Source organism: Chrysochloris asiatica, unplaced genomic scaffold, assembly GCF_000296735.1.
Source record: "Chrysochloris asiatica unplaced genomic scaffold, ChrAsi1.0 scaffold00132, whole genome shotgun sequence".
Classification (NCBI taxonomy): domain Eukaryota; kingdom Metazoa; phylum Chordata; class Mammalia; order Afrosoricida; family Chrysochloridae; genus Chrysochloris; species Chrysochloris asiatica.
In genome coordinates this window covers 6,340,325-6,361,974 of record NW_006408650.1, presented here as the reverse complement: position 1 = coordinate 6,361,974, position 21,650 = coordinate 6,340,325, and the positions used below count along the sequence as shown (strand labels likewise).

The 21,650-nt window shown below is 51.5% G+C and overlaps 1 protein-coding gene across 1 annotated transcript in view; it reads right to left on the bottom strand.

The window, feature by feature from the left end:
- Positions 1-3,289: 3,289 nt before the first annotated feature.
- Positions 3,290-21,650, bottom strand: part of QRICH2 (glutamine rich 2) — a 39,697-nt gene continuing 21,336 nt past the window's right edge. The window contains exons 9-25 of the mRNA XM_006869666.1: positions 21,491-21,629; positions 20,807-21,007; positions 20,149-20,234; positions 19,245-19,342; positions 18,667-18,781; positions 13,607-13,861; positions 12,767-12,889; positions 12,580-12,654; positions 10,293-10,457; positions 10,034-10,155; positions 9,458-9,523; positions 9,105-9,206; positions 8,080-8,280; positions 7,015-7,162; positions 6,560-6,647; positions 5,182-5,310; positions 3,290-3,498 (exon numbers count right to left, since the gene is read on the bottom strand). Of these exons, the coding sequence (XP_006869728.1) occupies positions 3,290-3,498; positions 5,182-5,310; positions 6,560-6,647; positions 7,015-7,162; positions 8,080-8,280; positions 9,105-9,206; positions 9,458-9,523; positions 10,034-10,155; positions 10,293-10,457; positions 12,580-12,654; positions 12,767-12,889; positions 13,607-13,861; positions 18,667-18,781; positions 19,245-19,342; positions 20,149-20,234; positions 20,807-21,007; positions 21,491-21,629 (2,322 nt within the window). The remainder of the gene's footprint in view (positions 3,499-5,181; positions 5,311-6,559; positions 6,648-7,014; positions 7,163-8,079; positions 8,281-9,104; positions 9,207-9,457; positions 9,524-10,033; positions 10,156-10,292; positions 10,458-12,579; positions 12,655-12,766; positions 12,890-13,606; positions 13,862-18,666; positions 18,782-19,244; positions 19,343-20,148; positions 20,235-20,806; positions 21,008-21,490; positions 21,630-21,650) is intronic.

Sequence of the window (21,650 nt, the reverse complement as noted above, 5' to 3'; positions counted from 1 at the left end):
ATCGCACTGGAAGATTTTATAGAAGAATTTTTGTGGGGCGGGGGTGGGGCAGTAAACTTCCTGAGCCTCTTGGGTCCTTGAGGAATTTATCTTAAGGCAAGTTTTTTTTTTTTTTTTTTCTCTTTTTAATATGTATAATATATATAAATATATGAATATAATGTATGTGAGCGTGGGGCTGGCAGACCTGGGGTGTTGGGACCAGAAGGGAGGGGCTGGGCAAATCCTCTGCACCCAACCTTAGCAGCTGCTTCAAAGCCACCTTGGGTAAAAGTCTCACACCTGAAGAAGAGAAGGCTTTAGTAGTAGCTGTAGGAGAGGCTCCCCCTAAGTGTAGAGGTCTCCTTTGCCGTCCTTTGGTTCCTTCCAACTGCAGCCCTGGAGTTACTGGACCCAGGATCCTTGCCATCTCCCTTTCCCCGGCCCCAGGTACTGATGGGACTCGTAAGTGGCTCCACAGCACGACCCACGTCTCTGGACTGAGTGCCAGAGGCAGGATATGGGACTGAGGAGCTGGTTTGAAACCAAAGCCCAGGCTCTGCCTAGCTGGGAACATGGCTGCCCCATACCCCAGTTGTCGAATGGGTACACTATGCCTTGCTCATCATCCATCCTAGGTTTGAAGAGGTGGACCCCGCGGAGAGCCCATCTTAGGAGTTTCATTCTCAAATCAGGGTGAAATTTTCATTTAAAAACAGGAGAGAGCCTTGTTTTAATTTCCCTGGTTTATGGCACTTTTACTTATTACGTTGGTCACCTTGGAGGGTGGAGTCACTCAGCTGCCCCGTTTTCTGGTGAGAATCTATGGGCGTTGCTGACTGGGAGCCAGTGTCCGGCCCAGGGGTTGATGGTCTAGACAGGACTGAGGTCAGGTGTGGGAATGGGAGGAAGCCAGGTCCTGACTCGCTTACTCTTATCTGCACCTTGTTTCTGCAGCCAGTACTTAACCCACCAGGGGAGAAGGGGACCTTCTGGGCCTTTGGTCTCTGCCCCTGAAGCCATTTCTTCACCTGTATTGGGCCTGTCCCGCTGGTGGGCTCCTGAGGGCAGCCTCACCCTACCCCAACCTGGCCCTCCCAGGCATCTCCCAGCTGTGCTGCCATGCCCTCAGCTTTGGGGTGGTGTCTCCGGTTGGATAGTGTATGGGCATAAACCAAAGGACAGTCAGGAAGCTGTAGGGATGGGGCCGGTCCCCAAGGGACTTGATACATTACCCTTCCCCCCACCCAGGAATTAGAATTTAAGTGGCCATGTCAACTTGCCCAACAGCCCCTCCCAACTTCTTTGGGGAGTGGTCAGGGGGCTGGGGAGGATTGTGTTCGCCTGTAGTGGGAATAGGTGACCCACTTGTAAGTGGGGTTCCTCCCTGAGCCCAAGCCAGATTAAGAGGGCTTTACCGTCTCCCTAGGTCTAAGATACAGATGGGGATGGGAGGGCTGGGAGTTTGGACCCGAAGTGAAACCTAGGAAGGCCCAGGCTCTGCTCAGATCTGGGGCAACCCCACCTCTTGTGGAGCAGAACGCTGAGCCCAGCTGCCCTAGTCTCCCCTCGGCTTGGGGCCCATCCGCCTCTTTTGAAGCTGGGATTGTCCTTTCAGTTTTGTTTCCTAAGCTGAGGCCTACCACTGCCCCACAACACCCTCCCCACCTGTGCTTCCATGTGTGGTGAGCAGGGAGGCACAGGCCCAGTGCAGTCTGGGTGAAGGTGTGGTGGTGTGCCCTAGTGTGGGAATTGGGGGGTTGCCCCAGGCTGCTGGAGGCGTCAGGGAAGGCTTGGGTGTGGAGGCCTGGCTGGTCTCCCTGCCAAGCAGGTGAATTTGGACTCCAGAACAGGGGTACTGAGCTGGCTGACCTGACATTTCACAGGCAGAGGTGAGGACTGACAGACAGAAATGGAGCCCAGAGCAGGCACAGGGTAGAGGAGATGGTGTGCTGGTGGGCTGGTCCTGCCTCGAATCAGGAAGGGCGAGGGGAAGGGCCTGGGAAGTGGACTTGTTTGAACTGTGCCTCTCTTCAACCTAACCAAAAGCAATGCCTAAAAATCAGCCCCGTTCTACATGTCCGGGGGACACCCACCCACCCACACAATACAGCCTATTAAGTCACCTTCTTGCCTGCAGGGAGTGAGGAGGAAAACCCCCTTTCTGGTCTATTCCTGTCCTTCCTGTGTGGCACCGCCCCTTTGCCTCACACCCTAAAGCAGGTCTCTGGCCCCCAGCTTCACTTTCCTGTCACAGGTGATGTGGGTGGGGGGAGCCCCACCTTTGATTTGGGCTACTTCTGAGCCATGGGAACAGAGCTGAAGGCATTGATGTTAGGGATTTACGGGCTCTAGGGTGAGGGGCGGCCCTTACTGGCTAGAGACGACCTAGAATTCTAGTTGAAGCAGCAGGGGGTGGAGGGAATGGCCATGTCCAGTACTGTTGGGGTTCAGCAGCTTTGGGGGGGCACTGGTCCCTATAAGACACTGCATCTGCCTGAGCTCAGTCTCTCCTGGGGGGCTCTGTCCCCTCCCAGCTTTAGGACCTTTACCTCTTGCCAGCAGGTTTTAGAGGTGTGGTTCTGGGCAGCCAGTGTGTAGAGCGCTCCCTTCCACCCCACTCCCTGCATGTACACCTCTCCTTTGTCTCTTCTGGGGGAGAAGAGGGAGTGGGAAACGGGGCATTAGCATGGCAGCCCTGGGTCTACCCCTTCTGCCAGGGCAGCCAAAGACATGGGGGTGCATTTCAGGCTCAGCTGTCTCTCGGGAGCCGCCTCTTACAGATGATAAGAACAGCAAACACCCTTCCCAGTTGGCTTCTGCTTCTGGCTGGTGGCCTTGCTCCCATGGGCTGTATGCCAGGCACTGGGACCTGCCCTGAGCCACCAGTGAGTGGGAGGGCAGCAGACAGCGGCCACCTTCATCTGCAAACCAAGGTACAACTTGAGCACTGCTCCGAAGGTTCTTCCCTGCCCAAAGTGCAGGGTCTGAGCCAGGGAAGGTGGCAGCGCCCTGGACTAGCCCAGGTCAGGAGGGAGCTGGTGGGTGGGAGGCCAAGCTCCATACACGTCAAGACAAACCTGTCCCCAGAGCGAGGCACCACCCTTGGAGAACGACTCCCATCTGTTCTGTGGGACTTCTGTTCCTCCTTGTGAGAGGAGGTCTGCTGCTGGGGCCTGGGGCAGCTCTGGAAGTGTCCGGAGGCTCCTGACCAGTAGTGGACACCTCTGTCCCTCAATCCCTCCCTCTCCATTTCTATCAGAGTTCCCTAAACCCCAGCATCTTCCTAAATGTTTATTGATAGCTCTACTTAGTGAGCAGTTGTGGACCGAGGCCCCCGGGTTGGCTCCTCGACCCCCTCCTGAGAAGGCATGTTCATGGGCATCTCCAACCCCAGGGAGCTGCCTGCTGGCAGGTTTGCTGGCTCTGTCTCCGTAGGGCTGAGTGGATGTACCAGGTTTGACTGGGAGAAGCGGCCCTCTGAGGAAACGGGTCTGCCTTTCCGCTGACGGGAAGGGGCTGGAAGAGAAAAGCTGAGGTTACTCCCACTTCACACCTCACACCCCCACTTGGCCCACTGGCTGTTCATCCCAAGCTTGCCAGGGAGACTGGGCTGAACTGGGGCATTAGGCTGAGAGGGGAGTGGCCTCAGGTATATCAGTATCAGCATGATGAAGACCCTTAAAATCTTTGTGAGTTAAATAAGAAAGCCCCCTTCTGGAGCAAGAGTCGGCCTCATTGCTGATGTAGCCTCCATGAATACAGGTATGAATTTAAGGGAACGGTCAAACAGGTTGAGAAACAATCGTTTTGAATTGAGTCCAACTTATGGTGAACCCCCCCCCCCCAAGTGTGTTCAAGTGAAACTGCTGCATTGGGTTTTCAATGGTTGGGGGTTTGGGGGAAGTAGAACCCCAACCTTTTTTCTGAGGTGCCTCTGGGTGGATTTGAACCTCCAACCTCTCAGTTCACCATTTGCATCACACACGAGACTCATTCATAGCCATTTCTGCTAAGATTACCTCTCCCATTTCCCTGCTCCGTAACATTTTAGGTGCCCTTGGAGTAGACAGTGAAGCCGGGCAGAAGGGAGCTATGTACCCCAAGAAGATAAGAGTCCTGGGAACCAGAAGCATAAACCACCTTCAGCTCCCTCCATCCAAGCTGCCCTTGGGGCCAGTTGTGCCTCAGTTACCATGCCTCAGAAGCCAGGGACTAGACAGCCTGGCTTCCAATCCCAGCTCTGCCACTTCCTAGCTCTGTGATCTTGGGCAAGTGCCTTAACCTCTCTATACTTCTGGTTTCTCAGTTATAAATGGGACTAACAATGGTTCCTACCTTTTTGTGTTGGTGTGAGGGTTTAAAACGTGTCCATATGTGTAAAACTCCTAAAACAGTGTATGGCCAATGAAGAGGCGTCCTCTGCCCCTCAGCCACAGACGCCCAGTGTAGGATCTGGGAAGCACAGAGCTGGGGTGCTGAAGTTGGGAGGGTTGTATGTGGGCTCAGGGGACCCTTGAGCCTCCTAAAGCTTTGGTGAAGTGTGGCTACTTGGAGGTTGGTGGCTTTCAGAGAGTCTCAAGATTGGCCTAACTCTGAGAAGCCTTGATCTAGTGACCCCTTGTGGACAGATGAGGGAACTGCATGGAGAGGGGAGAGACTTGCTCAGAATCTCTGGATGAGAGAATGAGCCTGCTGGCTGGCTCAGGACCTGCGCTGCTCTCCCGCCTCCACATCCTACAACATCTCCAGGTCCTTGTGTGGCTAAACCCTGTGAGCCCTTAGGATCCTTGTCTTCCAGGTATGATTTTGTTCCTCAGATGAGAACAGGGATTCTAAGGGTCTTCTAAGCCTGGGGGCAGAAGGGAAGCCGTCCCAAAATAGGGTCAGACTGAGGAGTTCTTGGGAGTTGTGGGAGAGACAGTGCATCTGAGCAGGAGGAGGACTTGGGCCTGGAGCCAGAGACTCAGGTTGCCACGTGGCCCCTATTTTCCTTCCTGTGGAATAGTGACAGTAATAGTGTCTACCCAACAGACACTTAGTGACTATGAGCTTTCTCCCTTTTCTCCATCACTCTTCATCTTCCACGCCATTCCTCTCTCCAGGAAATAAAGGTATAAACCAGCTGTGAGCAGGAAAGAGGGCTGGCAGAGCAACGAGAAGAGGCTGCCTAGAAGGACGGTCCACCCACAGGACAGATACCTGAGGTGTTGCCAGCCATCGTCTGAGCACTCTGAGGCCGAGAAGGCAGCTGGCCATGGTTGACCACGGACTGCTGTCGGTGCACGTGGACCCGGGACTGCTTGGACTTGTGCTTTGCAACCCCTGGAGCTGAAAGGGGGACAGTGGGAGGAAAGGAACAGCACTGAGAGGCACCAGAAGAGAACTCTGCAGGGGCCCATGAGGATGGGCTCCAGGTCCCTTCTTCATTCAAAGCACTTCATTTATTCACTTGTCCATCCACCCATCTAATCACCCATTCATCTGTCTGCTAATGCATCTGGTTTGTGCCCATCCATCAATCAATCCATCCATCCAACCATCATCTGTCCACCCATCCATCCATCCAACCAACCTTCATCTGTCCATCCATCCATCCATGCTTCCAACCATCATCTGTCCATCCATCCATCCAACCAACCATCATCTGTCCTCCATCCATCCATTCAACCATCATCCATCCATCCATCCATCCATCATCTGTCCATCCATCCAACCATCATCTGTCCATCCATTCATCCATCATCTGTCCATCCATCCAACCATCATCTGTCCGTCCATCCATCCATCATCTGTCCATCCATCCAACCATCATCTGTCTATCCATCCATCCATCTGTCCATCCATCCATCCATCCATCCATCATCTGTCCATCCATCCAACCATCATCTGTCCATCCATCCATCTATCCATTCATCCATCCATCATCTGTCCATCCTTTCATCTATCCAACCATATAGTAGTTAGCTGCCCATCCACCCAAGCAGCATTCCATCTAGTCATCTGCCTGCCTAGCTGGACAGGCAGCCAGCTATCATCCAGCCATTCATTCATTCATTCAGACATGCTCTGAGGATATCAGCCCAGTGCTGGGTGCTGGCTGAGTTGACCCCAGGTTTGCAGCTGCACAGGGGAGACAACTAGAGAGGCACATCACATAACAAGGTGTGTGTTTGGGGGCGGGGGGAAGGGCGGAGGTGAGAAGCAGAACTCTTCAGCTGTGGATGCCTAACAATAAACCTACAGGGGATGTGCGATCCCTAAGTGGTGAGGGCTCAGAAGAGAGCATCTTGCTGAGTTTTGAAAACATGATAGGGTTTAGCTGCTGTGATCTGTGAACCAGGCTGAGGCAGAATGGCGTAAAGTTGTAAAACCAACATGAAAATAGGGGGCCCATGACATCCCAGCTAATTGATGAGGCTGGATAGCTGTCCTTCACCTGCAAACATTGACCTGGTTACTTGTGGAGACTTGGAAGTTGGGAATCAGGGAAGCAGAAAAGAGTCCAGTGGCCCAAAGAAGTGCCTGGCCTGCCACGATATGGACAGACACTGTGGGACCCACGCTACTGGACACTCACTGTCTTTGGTCAGAATGCCTGGCAGCCTGGTATCCATCCGTCCCTTGTAGATGTGTCCATCGAGACCCAAGATGTCCACCTCGTCATGCTGTGGAAAATAGGGTACACAGCCACGGCCACTGCAGCCCCCAAAGCGTTCCTGGGCAGGGCCGGAGCTCTGAGGACGGTCATCTCCTGACTTCCAATGGCGCTCAGAACCTCCCCAGGGACTTTGGATGACACCCTGGCAGAGTACCAGGTGAAGGGAGGTGGAGGCGTTCTGTTTCTGAGGGCCCGTGATGGGAGGTGGCTGTGCTGGGGCCGGGATGGGGTTCTTCTCATGACATAGGATAAGACCCTAAGATTGAACTGACTCAGTTTAAGTGGCTGCCTACAGGCAGCAGATTGCTGAAGTGGCTTCTAAAGATTATTCCTGGATGACTTGAGAATCTCTGGGGACAAGGACAGCCCCTCACCTTCATGGCGATCTGGATCTCCTCAGTGGGGAGCAGGCCCTGCGCCAGGTGCTGCAGACGGTTGCGGCGGTAGGGGTAGGTGAGGGTGTGGCTGCCTCCGCAGCGCCTTGGCATGGATGAGTAGGTGTAGTCGGCCAGGTCCGGCACCCTGTGAGGAATACGACGGAGTCACTTGGAGCAGGCCACCAGGGACATGGTCTGGGACATACCAGAGGGAAGGGCGCATCTCTCTTCAGGGGCTCTGGGAGCGAGGGCCGGAGCAGGCTGGTGAGAGAACAGAGCAACCGCAAACTTGAGTCATTCTGAGGGAAACACACGCAGGCGTGCACACACACATGGTGCACACATGGTACACACATGGTACACACACGGCACACATGGTACAGGTGCACAGATGGTACACTCACACATGGTACACACACTCACACCAGGAACACACACATGAAATCTCAGTCTCACACACAATCACACACATTCAAAGTCTCTTGAACACAGTTTCTCGTGCACAGTTTCTCCTACACAAGTGTCTACCACACACACTCAGTCGTTTGCACACACACATACTCACATGTCTCTCCCCAAGTCTCTTGCACACACTCAGTCTCACGCAGCTGCACACACTCACAAGTCTCTTCCACACACAGTCTGTCTCTCTTGCAGTTTCATAACACACAATCTCACATCCACACACAGTCTCTTGCACATTTAGTCTCACATACACAGTCAGTCCCTCCCCCAGACACACAGTCTTCCCCCCGTTCTGTCTCACACACTCAGTCTCTCGCACACACTCACAAGTCTCGTATACAGTCTTTCTCACACAGTCGCTTGCACACACACACTCACAGTCTTGCACACTCAGTCTCACCCTGTCTTTCACACACACTCAGTCTCTTCCACACACAGTCTCACAGTCTGTCATGCAGTCTCTCGCACACACACACAAGTCTCACACACTTGGTCTCGCATACACCCATAGGCTTGGGAACACACCTCACACGCACACGCCCTCCCTCTCTCTGGCGGTGGGGTGGGCACCATCGCAGGCCCTCCTGGCCCTCCTACCGCTTGTAGCAGGGGGAGCTGAGGCACTGGGCGTGAAGCAGCTCGCGGATCATCTGGCTGCTGGCCTTGACCGAGCCGCCGAAGTGGATCTGCACCTTCTCGATGTCCATGAGCATCTTGGAGTGCATCGTGTGCAGGCGACCCACGCTCCGCTCCATCAGCCCCAGGTCACCGCGGGGGAAGGCGCTGCCCAGCTTTTGGCTGTGGGCGTGGGCAGAGCAGAAGGGCAGTGGGGCTTGCAGAGGGCCCCCTCAGACGTAGCCCCCCTGAGGCAAGGGCCTTAAGCAGGGAGGGTTTTCTTCAGGTGGGAAAGTGTGGACAAGCCAAGGAGAATGTTCTAGTTCATGTCAGGAGCTAAAAGTCGGCCACTCACCTCTCCCTGCCACTATCACTGCTGCCAAGCCCCCATCCCTAGAGCTCCTGGGGCACCAAAACCTAGTCTGCAAACCCATCTTTACAGCCGAGTCCCATTCTGAAGAGGTGGGCACAGCAGCTAGTGGGGCCCACTGCCTGGCCAGCCCTCCCTTGGCTGATTGTGGCTCCAGCTGGGTGTCCCAGGCCCCCTTCTCCTCTGGTCCCAGGTAGGCCAAGGCAGCTGACGAAGGCAGAGAGCTGTCCAAGGCAGCCTGCTCTCACCCTAACACCCCAAAATCCACTGAGGCAATTCCAACGCAAGGACTCAAGGTCCAGAGTAGAACGGCCCCATGGGATTGTAAGGCTGCCGTGTCTACAAAATCAGAGTGCCGCTGCTTTCTCCCTCAGAGAGCCTGCTGGGTTTGAACCACTGACCTTTCAGTTAGCAGCTGAGTTCTTAACCACTGTGCCACAGGACTCCTTCCATACCTCCCAAACAGGACCCGAAAGAAAGGTAATTATGAACTCTTCCTTCTCCCTCCTGGCACTTGGGAAGCCCTGAGAAGTGCCAGGGGGGCTCAGCACTGCTCCCCAGAACTATAGACCCTTGGAAAGGCCTCTGTCCGCCTTCCCCAGCCACCGCTGCCCAGGACGCCCTCCACGGTCCATACTTGCGGCTCTGCTGCCGGACCTGCTCCAGTTCAAAGATGGTATAGGGCCGGGTGGACCGGTGCCCGGGCAGGCCTGGACCTACAGGCGTCACCGGGATGCTTCTGGGCAGGGACAGAGAGAGGTAGTGAGTCCGAGCATGGGAAACCTGGTAAGCCCCTAGTCTCCATTCCCACGGGGATAGAACTGCCTGGGAGGGCCAGTGTGGAAGCAGTGAGGTTAACCCCAGAGAAGAGGGGGAGAGAAGAGTCGGGGTGAGCAGGGGTGGAGGAGATGAAGCCTGCTGGGCCCTTCCCACCACAGCGACCAGCTAGTCCCTACGGAGGAGTCAGGGCAGCCAGCTATGGGTACTCACTGTCCCGTCACAGGTGTCTCCAAGGGGCGGTCACATGAGAGGCAGTGGAAATGTGCCAAGAGCTGCCTGTTGGAATGGAGTGCGTGCCAGGTGAGCACCTGACAGGAGGGTCTGGGATGGAGGACAGGAGGACTTCTAGGTGGTGGGTTCCAGGAGACAGAGAGATGTGGGCCTGGTCCCAGAAGCCCACCTGCCCCTCCACCTCCACCTGCCCACGTTCAGGCACATCCTACCCCTACCTGAACAGACACAAAGTCAGCAGGATTCTCAGGGGTTCCCAAGGGGGCCTGTGTGAGTCTAGGAGGCCCCTTTAGGTGACCAAGGCAGGAAGTCCCAGGAACAAGCTTGCCTTGGGTCAGGGTCCTCAGAGGCTGGCCAGTGAATCCCATTGCTTCCCAGAGAGACTGACGCCTCTGTGCCCATCCCATCAGCCTTTTTCTCCTTCCTGGCATGAAGTGGTGGGAACTAGAAGACCTTGCCATGCTCTGAAATTCTGTCCTCCTAACCCCGATGCTGTTCATCTGGGGGGAACCCCACCTCAACCCATCACCTGCCTTGTGTCATCATCCGTCTCACCTCCGCATGGCGGCTGCCTCGTCGGCCTGGTAGAGCGGAGAGCGCTCTTTGAGCTGCTGCCGAAGGGATTTCCAGCGATCTTCCAGAAGCTGCTTCACTGGGTCCAGCTCCAGGCGGTCCAGCTGTGAGGGTGGGGGAGCAGGGGAGCGTGGACTAAGGAAGCAAGTGGGGGCGCCTGGCCCTGAAGGAGGTGGTGCTGTCCCTGGGCAGGAGTATGGCAATGGTGGGCGCCCCTACCCTGGCGGAGACCTTGCCTCACCTTGCTGTCCATCTCCACCAGGAGCCTGTCCAGCATTTTCTGCCAGTCCTGCTCTTGCCCGCTCATCTTGGCCACGAGCTCTTGCATCATGTGGTTCAGCTGCTCTGTGGTGGCGTCGAACTGGGCGCGACTCACTTTGCCTGCCAGGGCACTCTTGTCAGCTTTCTGTTGAGGACAAAGGAGAAGGCCCCCATGGGAGCAGAGTCAGGAGGTACTGCAGCCTGAAGGGTCAGCCCCCAACACTGAGGAGGTTCCTTCCCATGAGCCCATGTTTCCCAAGGTCTGTGTTTCAACAGTTCCTACTGTCATGGAGTCGGTTCTGATTCGTAGCAACTTTGTAGGACAAAGAACTGTCCCACAGGGTTTCCAAGGCTGTAAATCCTTACAGAAGCAGATGACCTCATAATTCTCCGGCAGAACAGCTGCTGGGTTCAAACCATCGAACTTTTGGCTAGCAGCCGAGTGCTTTAACTACTGTGCCACCAGGGCACCTTTATGAAAAAAGAACCAGTGATATTTCACACCCAGTTGGGTACTTCTTATCAGAAGAATGGAAAATAAATTTGGTGAGGATATAGAGAAATTGGCACCTGGTGGGAATGTAAAATAGTGTAGCCACCGTGGGAAAGTTTGGAGGTTCCTTACAAAGTTGAATGTGAAATGATCCTGTTACTGTTGATAGGTGTCATTGAGTTGATGTGTGACTCACAGTGACTTTGTGTGACAGCAGAACGGGCCCCACAGTCTTCTCTAGGCTGTCCATCGCCAACCTTGCAGTTCACTCTGTTGGACCACCAGGACTGCCTATAAATGACCACTTCACTTGTCAATTCCATTCCTAGGCACTTATTCAAAATGCTTGAAAGCCTGGATCCAAACAGATGACAGTTGCATTGTTCATCCTTCAAAGGCCAAGAAGCAGAAACACCCCTGCTGTCCATCAACACATGAATGGGTAATTGGAATGTGGTCTGTCCATTCAATGGAATATTGTTGTTGTTGTTGTTAGGTGCCATCGAGTCTGTACCGACTCATAGCAACCCTATGCACAACAGAACGAAACAGTGTCCGATCCTGGACCAACCTCACTATTGTTGCCATGCTTGAGTCCATCCATGCTGCCACTTGGCCAATCCATCTCGTTGGGAGTCTTCCTCTTTTTCTTCAATGCTCCACCCAACCAAACACGATATCCTTCTCCGGCAACTGATCCCTCCTGACAATATGTCCGAAGTATGAGAGACGAACTCTAGCCATCCTGGCCTCCAAGGAGCACTCTGGCTGCACTTCTTCCAACACAGATCTGTTGGTTCTTTTGACAGCCCATGGCACTTTCAATATTCTCCTCCAACACCATAACTCAAAAGCATCAATATGCCACCATAAGAAAGGCAGAAGTTCTGATGTATGCTACCATATGGATAGACCTTGGAAACATGCTCAGTGAAATTGTTGTAGTTAAGTGATCCTGTATTGGGTTTCTGAGGCTTTGTAAATCTTTCCAGGGAACAAAACATCTCATCTTTCTGCCAAGGAGTGGCTGGCAGGCTCAAACTGGGGACATTGTGGTTCGTAGTCCAGTGCTTATCGTGCGGAGCTATGTCAAACTAGAAAGGACAAATACGGTGTGATCCCACGTATGAGAACTCTTTAGAATAGGGAATACATAGAGACACAAGGTAACCAGAGGAGGGGGAGGGGAGTGGGGAATTAATGCTAAAGGGCACTGGGTTTCTGTTTGGGGTGATGAAAATATTTCTGGAAATGGATAGTGGTAGTGGTGAATGTGATTAAAGTCATGGAATTGTACACTTAGGACTAGTTGTTGTTGTTGTTGAGTACCATGGAGTCAGCTCCGACTCATAGTGACCCTACACAGGGTTTCCAAGGCTGTAAATCTTTATGGGAGCAGACCACCTCATCTTTCTCCTGTGGAACCGCTGGTAGTTTTGAACTGCTGACCTTGAGATTGGCAGCCCGACTTGTAACCACTACGCTACCAGAGCTCCTTTAGGACTGGGAGAAGCAGCACAGTTTTGGCAATGCGTTGTTGTTCGTGTCATTGAGTCAGTTCCAACTCACAGCGACCCTGTATAGGGATTCCACGGAGTGGCTGGTGAGTTTGAACCGCCAACCTTATGGTTCAAACCGATCTTGCGGTCCAGCACCACACCAAGACTCTTAGTGATGTAGTTGACCATAATTTAACCCCTCCAAAAAACAAAAACAAAAACAACCCAGTGAGATCATCCTTGGGACCCAGGTGGCCCTCAGGGGTCTGGCCTACCACGTCGATCTCCATTTCCAGGTGTTCCCTGTTGGCCTTCTCCTTCTCAAGCTTCTCTAGACCCTGGTACAACACCTGGGAGAAGCAAATACAGACAATAAAGAGGGGGAAAGGATGGGCTGGGGGGCAAGGGCCTGGCCAGGTAGAGCAGGGTCTCAGCCCTCCCCGTCCCCTGCTGGCCCCTCACTTTGATGTCCTTCTGTTTCTGTCGATGGTCCTCGATGAGGTTGCTGGTGGTAATGTTGAGTTTCTCACAATCTCCCTGCACCTGCAGGATGGCGCTCTGCACCTGGCCTAGCAGCTCCTCGTCCTGAGCAGGAGGAACACAGGAAGCTTCTCTGAGGCTCTGGGCTACTCCAGCCCTGGCTATCTCTGTGATGAGTCAACCCTTGTACCACCACCCACAGACGAGCTGACTTCAGGCCCCATCCTGGCTTTCATCGGTGACCTTCACAGTTTCCTGCTGACCATGGAGAAGTCTGTGCTGTCCTTTCTCTGTGTCTGCCCAACAGGACCCTGAACCTTGTGCAGGCCGCTGCCCTGGCACAGTTCTGCTTCCTGCCTCTCAGGCCCCAGGATCCTGAGTGACCAGCAAAGGTGCTTGAAGCTCAGGAGGGATGAGATGTCCTACATCCAACTCCCAAGAATTGGGGTGTGGATTACAGTCAGCTTACCCCATTTCCTGAGCCAACTCTGAATTTGCCCACCACTCCAGCTTATACTTTGGAGGGATGTTAGGATAATTCCAGAAGAATGGGGTGCAGCGGTGCTGGTATTTCCTGCAGCAGGACCAATGTCCCAAACGATGTGTCTCCATGCCAGCCAGCCACTTCCACCTCGTCCCCACCCCCAGCCCAACATCCCTAGACATAACTCTGCCTGCCCTTATGAATGGACCTGGGGCTCCAAGGCGGAGCACTGACATTCTGACTAGAAATGTCCCATCAGTCACTTCTCCTGTGGGCCTCAGAGAGGTTCTTCCTGGGGGTCCTACTTGCTGGCCCAGGAGGGAGGTGTGGGGTATTACCTGGCTCTGGAGCTTGGCTTTCTTGGAGGGTCGGGAGGCTGCCAAGTTGTTGACCATGTCCTGGAGCTGTTCGTAGCGTTGTACCAGCATGCTGACCTGGTGACTCACGTCCAGGCTGCAGGCGGGGCAGGTGGCCTCGGGGTCAATCTGCCCAGGTGTCAAGGTTACTGGGGCCTTGTGAGGGGCCATGCTCATGGACAGCAGAGTGGATGAGGAGGTCAGCATGCTCTCAATGATGGTTCTGAGCTTGTCCAGCTAGGTGCAAGGCCAGGAGAGTGAGGTGAGCCCACTGTTAGCGAGTGCATGCTGCCTCCCTCGGCTGTGAGATGGACAACCGCCACCTCCTCAGTGCTTGCCAATGTGTGTCCACTAGGGACTGAACAGAGTCCTCAGGGACTAAAGCATGAGTGCTGAATAAAGGCCTGACAGGAGGGAGGCTTCCAGAACCTTCTTCAGCCAGCCCATTGGTCCAGCATGAGAAAGTATCTCTGATCCCTGAATCTTAAAGTGGTGACAATCCCATCTGTCAGTCAGTCTGTCTATACCATAAAGAGTCCCCTGACAACATGAGAGCATTGCTCCAGTCTCTGGGCTCACACTCACTCCATCCCAGTCTAGCATGCAAATTGCTAACAATAAGTGAATGTGAAAAATGTTCAGATTACTACAGGGATCGTTCATGGTCTCTATGGTACAAACCTCCCTTAAGGCCCCTTTCCACGTACAAACACCCTACTCTCTTCTGTGTCCCCTCATCCCAGTTTGTCCCCACAAATGATAGGTCCTCAGGTAGACACCAGAGTCCAAGACAATCAATCCCTGTGGCTTGTTGGCTCAGAAAGAGGAGCTCGATCAACCTGCGCTCCTCCCTTGGGAGCAGCGAGATCCCTGAACTGGTAGTGGTTGAGGAGGCAGAAAAGATGTAAGGCCTTGAACCATGGGTAAGAAAGCTGAACGGCAGCAGCGCAAGAGCCTGAGAGAGATGGGTCAGGACAGGGACACAGGCACAGAAAGACACAAAGACGAAGACAGCAGGGAGCATCCGCCCCGAGAGCTGCCTCCTGTGGCCTAGAAGTCCCACACCCTACACATGTGCACATTTCTGCCATCTCTGCCTTCTTCCTGAGTTCACCGGAGCAGCACATCACAGGGCCCCTGGGATACAAAGGAGCAAATGAGTTCTTTCTAGAAGAAAGGAAGAGACTTTCTGGAAAACTGGACCTTTGAGTGGACTCTTGAAGAACACGTTGTTGTTAAGTGCTGTTAAGTCAGTTCCGACTCAGTGACCTTGTATAGGGTTTCTGAGGAGTGGCTGGTGAATTTGAACTGCCGACCTTGCAGTTCAAACCAGCCTTGTAAAATAAGTTAGGAAGGACATTCTAGGAAGAGGAACAGTGAGAGAAAGTAGGCGTGTTTTAGAGCAGCAAGTGACTCTTACACACACTATCGGCGGCCCTGTAAGTCCAGAACCTAGCAATCAGGACCTGGGGCCAGGACACGGTATATGTTATTGCCCCAGTAAACTTGGGAGGGGACCCAGAGTGTGGCCTCTAGCACAAAGTGGGGACTGATGTGAACCCCTGGGTCCTTCTCTGAGTGCTCAAAGGCTATTCTTGGTTCAGACACTCCTTCTGGACTTGCCAAGAACAGACTCACTTAAGATGTAATGGCAGATGCCATTGAGAAAGTAAAGAGACAACATACAGAATGGGAGAAAATATTTACAAGTCATGTATCAGATAAGGACCCAATGTTCTACACATGTAAAGAACTTTTACAACTCAACAAATCAAATAATATTCCAATTTTTAAATGGGCAAAGGATTTGAGTAGACATTTCTGCAGAAATGGCCAGGAATCAAACCCAGGTTTCCCACATTGAACTGAGCCACCAGGTCAATTCTGACTCCTAGTAACCTTACAAGGATGGAGAACTGCCCCATAGGGTTTCCTAGACTGTCATCTTTACAAAAGCACACTGCCACATCTTGCTCCTGAACAGTGGCTGCTGGGTTTGAAGTGCCAACCTTTAGGTTAGCAGTTGAGTGATTGGACCATTGCGTTACTAGGGCTCCTAGTGTTATTGTTGTTAGGTGCCACTGAGTCAGTTCTGACTCATAGCTACCTGATGTACAGCAGAAGGAAGCACTGCGCAGTTCTGTGTCATCCTCACAATCGCTGGATTGTCTGAGCCCACTGTTACTGTGGTCAATCCATCTTGTTGACGGTCTTCTTTTTCACTCTTTCTCTACTTTACCCAGTATGGTGTCCTCCAGAGACTGGTGTTCTCACTTCTAAAGAGCATCTTGTCTGTGCTTCTTAAAGCCCCATTAGGTGAGTACAGATTAAAACCCACAATGAGACACCCTTTCACCTCGACTAAGCAGGCTGTAATAAAAGAGATAACAAGCTATGGCGAAGATTCGTAGAAACTTGAACCCTCACACACTGCTGGAAGGAATGTAAAATGGTGCAGCCCCTTTGGAAAACAGTCTGGCAGTTCTTCAAATGGTTAAGCAAAGTGATTACTCTTTGGCCCATTTCCTATATATTTATACAAGAGAAGTGAAAATATATGTCCAGAAGACTTCCGGCAAAATGGTGGACTAGACAGATATGCTCCACAGATCCTCTACAACAAAGATACAAGAAACTAAATGAAACAGATATAGAGGATCATTCTGGAAACCTGAGCTTCAAAGGAAAGGATGGAAAAAGTGGATTGAATACTGACTAGAAGAAGCTGAACAAGGGGAGACAAGAAAGAAGACAGAAGGATGAACTGTTTGTTGGCTGGCCTGAACTGGCTTGGTCATCTTCAATGTTCACAAGCAGCATTGGGTTCAAGCTGCAGCCTAAAGCCACAGATGCACACCAACAACTTTTGACTTGAAAAGTGCGGTTTTCTCTTGTTCCCCACATTCCCCTAGCGACCTGAGTTGTGGCCAGCCCAGACCCTCATCCACCCCAGCACAGCTCCTGCTCTGCTGGAGGCCAGAGCCTCACCCTTGTGAGTCTGGTGTCTGTGGCACCACCTGGGTGCTTGAAATCAGCTGCACTCGGCTTCTTCAGACCTGCTGGATGCTTGGAGGTGGTCCCCCGCCAGCCCTAGATTTGCATGATCTCTGATAACCAACCACGCTGCCCCTAGCTGCGCTCTGGGCCTGAAAGAGCTCCTTCTGGTCAGTACGAACTTTTTCTGGATTGAATGACCTGAATATGGACAATACCTAGGCCTACAGGCACTTCCTCCATCCAGGGGTCCTCCCACTCCAATCCAGTGGGATCCTTGGCCAGCAGGAACCCCCCACGGTTTTCTCCTGTGTTCGGCCCCTGCTCTAGTCTTTTTCTTTTTTCTCCTTTTTGTCTTTCTTTCACCCAGTTTTTTATCCTTTCATTCTCAGCTTACCTTATTTCTTCATTTCTTCTGTTTCTCTTTTTCCCCTTCCTTTGTTCTTATTTTTCCTCTAGATTTTTCTTTTCACTAGTCTCATCTTCTTCTCTTGTCGACATCCCTTTCCCTAGTTTAGTTTACTGGGTTTTTTTAATTCTCTTTTGTTATTTTCTTTTTCTTTCCCGTTTTTCTGTTTTTAGTTATTATATTCTTTTTTTCTTGCTGCTGCCTGTTTTTGCCTCTCCTTTATTATTTTCCTTTTTCACAGTTGTGTATTTGACTTTTTTTTTTTCCTTTTCTTGTGTGTATGTATGTTTTCTTCTTATCCTACCTAAAGGGAGACAGCATCTGTGCTCATACATCCAAGTCACAGCCATATCTCTGCAGTCTACCAGCTTACCACCTGATCAGTGATAGACAGAAGCCAACATCAACCAAACCCACCTGAACTGAGCTCCATGAACAGCAAACAGAGAACTGTGCATACATTTCCCTTCTTTTTCACACCCACCAGGAGGTAGTTGGTGAGTGCCTAAGAACTCCAGTCATCAATACAGTCCCCAAATACAGTCATCAATTAATGCAAATACAACACCAGAATGTCTTGCAAACAGCAATTTCAGTTTACACAAAGAAACCAGACACAGTGGCTCAGTAAGTTACCAAGATATAGAGCTAGCAAATGTTTCTAAGGAAGAAGAGATATTGGAATTGGTAAAGGAATTCAATGAATGATATTTAGGTACCTTCAACAGATTTAGAGAAAAATCGAGAAAGCTGCTAATGAAAGCAAGGAGAACACAGTTAAAAACTTCAGAAGAATTCAGGAAAACATTACAAGGACAAATGGACAAAATAAATGAAAAATTAGAAAGAATACAAAATCTGAAAATAGAAGCCCTGGTCACCTTAAGGTCTGGAACTGAACTCACTCACCGCCCCCAACCCCTACCCCCACCCTGTAGCTCAATTTTCAGCAAAGCAATAGACAAGTCTGTTGTTGCTATTCCAACTCCTAGATAGCCTGTGTGTGTAGGGTTTCCGAGGAGCGGCTGGTGGGTTTGAACCTTGTGGCTCAAATCGGCCTTCAGTCCAGTGCTTGTCTTACAGCACCATACCAGGGCTTAGAAGGGGAACAAAAACTCTAGGGAGGTACATATATCTTAGGATAATTAAGCATTTGAGATCAAAAGGGCAGCATTTACCCAAAGACAAAGAGCAGAAGGGTTTGGAGAGGAGGAGGAATGGAAACAGGAAATGCCAGGAGAAAGTGGGATAAGTGAGGGACTACAGTCACTGAGATGAAACACAACGTGTAGAATTGCTGATGGAACACTGTGGATCTGCTCTACAGACCTTTATCTAATTCACAACAAAAAGTTAAAACAGAAAGAAAGAAAGGAAGGAAGGAAGGAAGGAAGGAAGGAAGGAAGGAAGGAAGGAAGGAAAGAAAGAAAGAAAGAAAGAAAGAGTTAATGACAGGTGAGTGTCAGAGCTGATCTTGGATCAGAAGTAGACTGGATTGCAGACATGGTCACCCTGCCCCTCAGATGGAAGACAGGGGTCTGGTCATTGCTGATGGTGGGAGGCAGGGCTGCCCACACTGACCACCACCAACCCTGAGAACAGCCCTGGTCCCTGAAGCAGAAGAGTGGACGGTGCTCACCTGATCCTGTAGGTAAAGGGAGGCCTCGGAGACGGAGTGTTCCATACTGATTTTACCTTGCTCTTGACTCTCCCTCAGCTCAGCCAGCTCTTTCTCAATGTCAGCCACGGTGACTCTGTGGAACACAAGAGACTGCTTGGCCTCCTCACCAGCCCAGGGACACTAGACACAGTTCTAGATCTCGCCATCAGGGATGGAGGAGGATGCAGATGGGGTTCTAGCATCACCCTCAATAGCCTGCATCCAGAAGCCCCATGCTCCGCCTGTTTCCTAGAAGTGGCTGCCCAGTGCATTAGTTCCAGAAGGTTCTAGCAGGTAGAACTGGGTTCTGATGGATGCTGGTAAGTGCTCTTTTCCAACTGAGAACTGAGATAAAGTCTAAGGAACTTTTGGTTTTCCTAGCCTGGTGCCGGGCTCCTTTAGGAAAATGGAAAAGCACCATATGATTCTTGGACTGGATATGAGTGATCTGAAGAAGTGGTCAGTTCGGGGGCAAAAGTGAACCAAGGCTACTGTCATGTCCATGGCTGAGGGAAGGGGATGACAAGATCCAACTGCACTTGTCAGGGGCGTATTACCTGAGGATGCCCAGCTGTAAGCCCAGCTGGCCAGTTTTTATCTCCTTCCCCGTTTCTCGTGCCCCTTCACCCTCCAGGATCTTTTGCATCCTGTCCAGCTACAAATTCAATGGAAAAGAGGGTCAGGCAGGCCTGAGTTCTCTACTGTTGAGATCTCCTCCTAACATCCATCCCAGCCACTAACCCACCTATCCTTTCATCCATCCATCCATCTATCTTGTAAGTACCCCTGAAAGTAGATTGTTGTTGTTAAGGGCCATCGAGTTGGTTCTGACTCATAGCGACCCTCTTTACAGTTTCCAAGGAGCAACTGGTAGGTTTGAACCGCCAACCTTGTGATTTGCAGTTCAGTGCTAATCCTATAGTGTCACACCAGGAATCCATGGAAGTTGTTGTTGTTAAGTGCCGTCAAGTCGGTTCCCACTCGTAGCCACCCTGTATAGGGGGTTTCTGAGGAGTGGCTAGTGAGTATGAACCGCCAACCTTGTGGTTCAAACCAACTTTGAGGTCGAGTGGTTCTCCTACAGCGCCACACCAGGACTCCATGGAAACTGAGAGTTGGAATTAAAGGCTGGCTGAAGCTCTAGGAATCCCAACTCTTAGAAAAACAAGGTCAGCTCCCAGGCCACTCCTATGACAGTGAGCTTTTATTAGAAATGGCTCCATGTAATGAAAAGAATCAAGACCTCATTATTTGATTCAGCTGAATCGTAAAAGCTTTGAGCATCAGATTTTAGATCCAGGAAATGCACACGATGGCACCTGTGGTACGTTTTCTACCTGACAGAACTATAAAGATCCGATGAGGGATCTTTATCTTATGGGAAACGACCGTAAACCTCAAAACACAGCTAAACGTGAGTGCGCACTAAAGGATAAAGTAGGCCGGCCCTTCCTTCCTTACCTTTGCTTTTTCCTGCCGAACTTCTTTAGCTAAGGTCTTCACGCTCTTCATCTGTTCCTGCAGGTCAGGCGGTATGCTCTTTTTGACTATGGAAAATGGGGAACTTATTGTCAGAAGGGTTAGATGTTCAGTGGCCTCCCAATCTCCATTTCCAATCCCATCATCAATGACAATAGCATGTATCTTTTATCTTGCTCATCCTGGTGACTGGGGGAAAGGGGACGAAAAGAAGGGAGAAAGGAGTATCCTTAGTCCATAAAAACTCTACCTAAGGCTTGGTATCCTAACTAGTCTTGGGGTTACTGGTCTGCCATTTCCACCCACTTATAAAAACTTTACTATTTTCCTCAACATTCCCATTTCCCTCTCCCCTAATGCTATTGTTTTCCCTTTTGCCAGCAAATGCAACAAGAACAGATGAACCAGCTTCATTCTTCTCCTGAAGCTACTTCAATCCTGCTTCTTTGATTGCCTCCTCTGCCTACCTTGCATTTGGACCCGGAGAGCTCGAGGAGAACCCAGAATGACTAAGACTGGACACACTGTCTTTAGGGACTTGGGAAGAAGCCCAGAAGCCAGAAATGGAGTCCGTTAGGAAAGGATACAATCAGTTTAGACTAAGACAGTAGTCTCCCCTCCATGTGTAAATGGTACCCACCCATCAGTGCAATCATGTATTGTATCTTCTCTAAGTCCGTTTGGCCAGCTTGTTCCTCATCCAGATCGTTTATGTGTTCCTTGAGCTCCACATAGAGACCCACGATCTCTCCCATCAGACGAAATGTCTCCACTGCCATGGGAAAGCTTGGAGTCAATTTATCCAGAGAATTGCGCCGCTGACTATAATCTTCAGCATTCTCTAAAGAGTAGAGAATGCCAGGAAACTGTGTCCTGCTAATATTCCGGACTGAGTCAGTCTGGGCAGGAATCCTAGGTTGAGATGGATACAAACCTACCTGGCTGTGCTGAGCTGTACCCTGGAGCCTTGGACGATAGCCAGGATATGCAGGACCACTCTGTTCTGGACCAGATAGTACTGAAGGCTGTTGATCTGGCTGTGGAACCAAATCGCCTTGGTCTATACCTGGTTGTGTCAGAGTTGGATGAGCTGGGAGTGATGGTACCTGATCATCTTGAGCTCTGTCAGGAGGTGCCACACCTTGCTGATATGGGCGTGATAACATCAAACGTGAAGCATCCACTTGTGATGGTAAAAAATCATGACGCTCTGTGAGTGGTGGTAACAAATCTTGCTGATCAGGTCCATGGGGTGCCCCCAAACCATGCTCATCTGCTCTGGGCTCCAGAAAACCACGTGGATAGGCACCAAGTTGCACCGAACCTGGCGGATAGGTACCAGCCTGCACCGAACCAGGAGGATAAGTACCAGCCTGCACCGAACCAGGAGGATAGGTACCAGCCTGTACCGAACCAGGCGGATAGGTACCAGCCTGTACCGAACCAGGCAGATAGGCATCAGCCTGCACCGAACCAGGAGGATA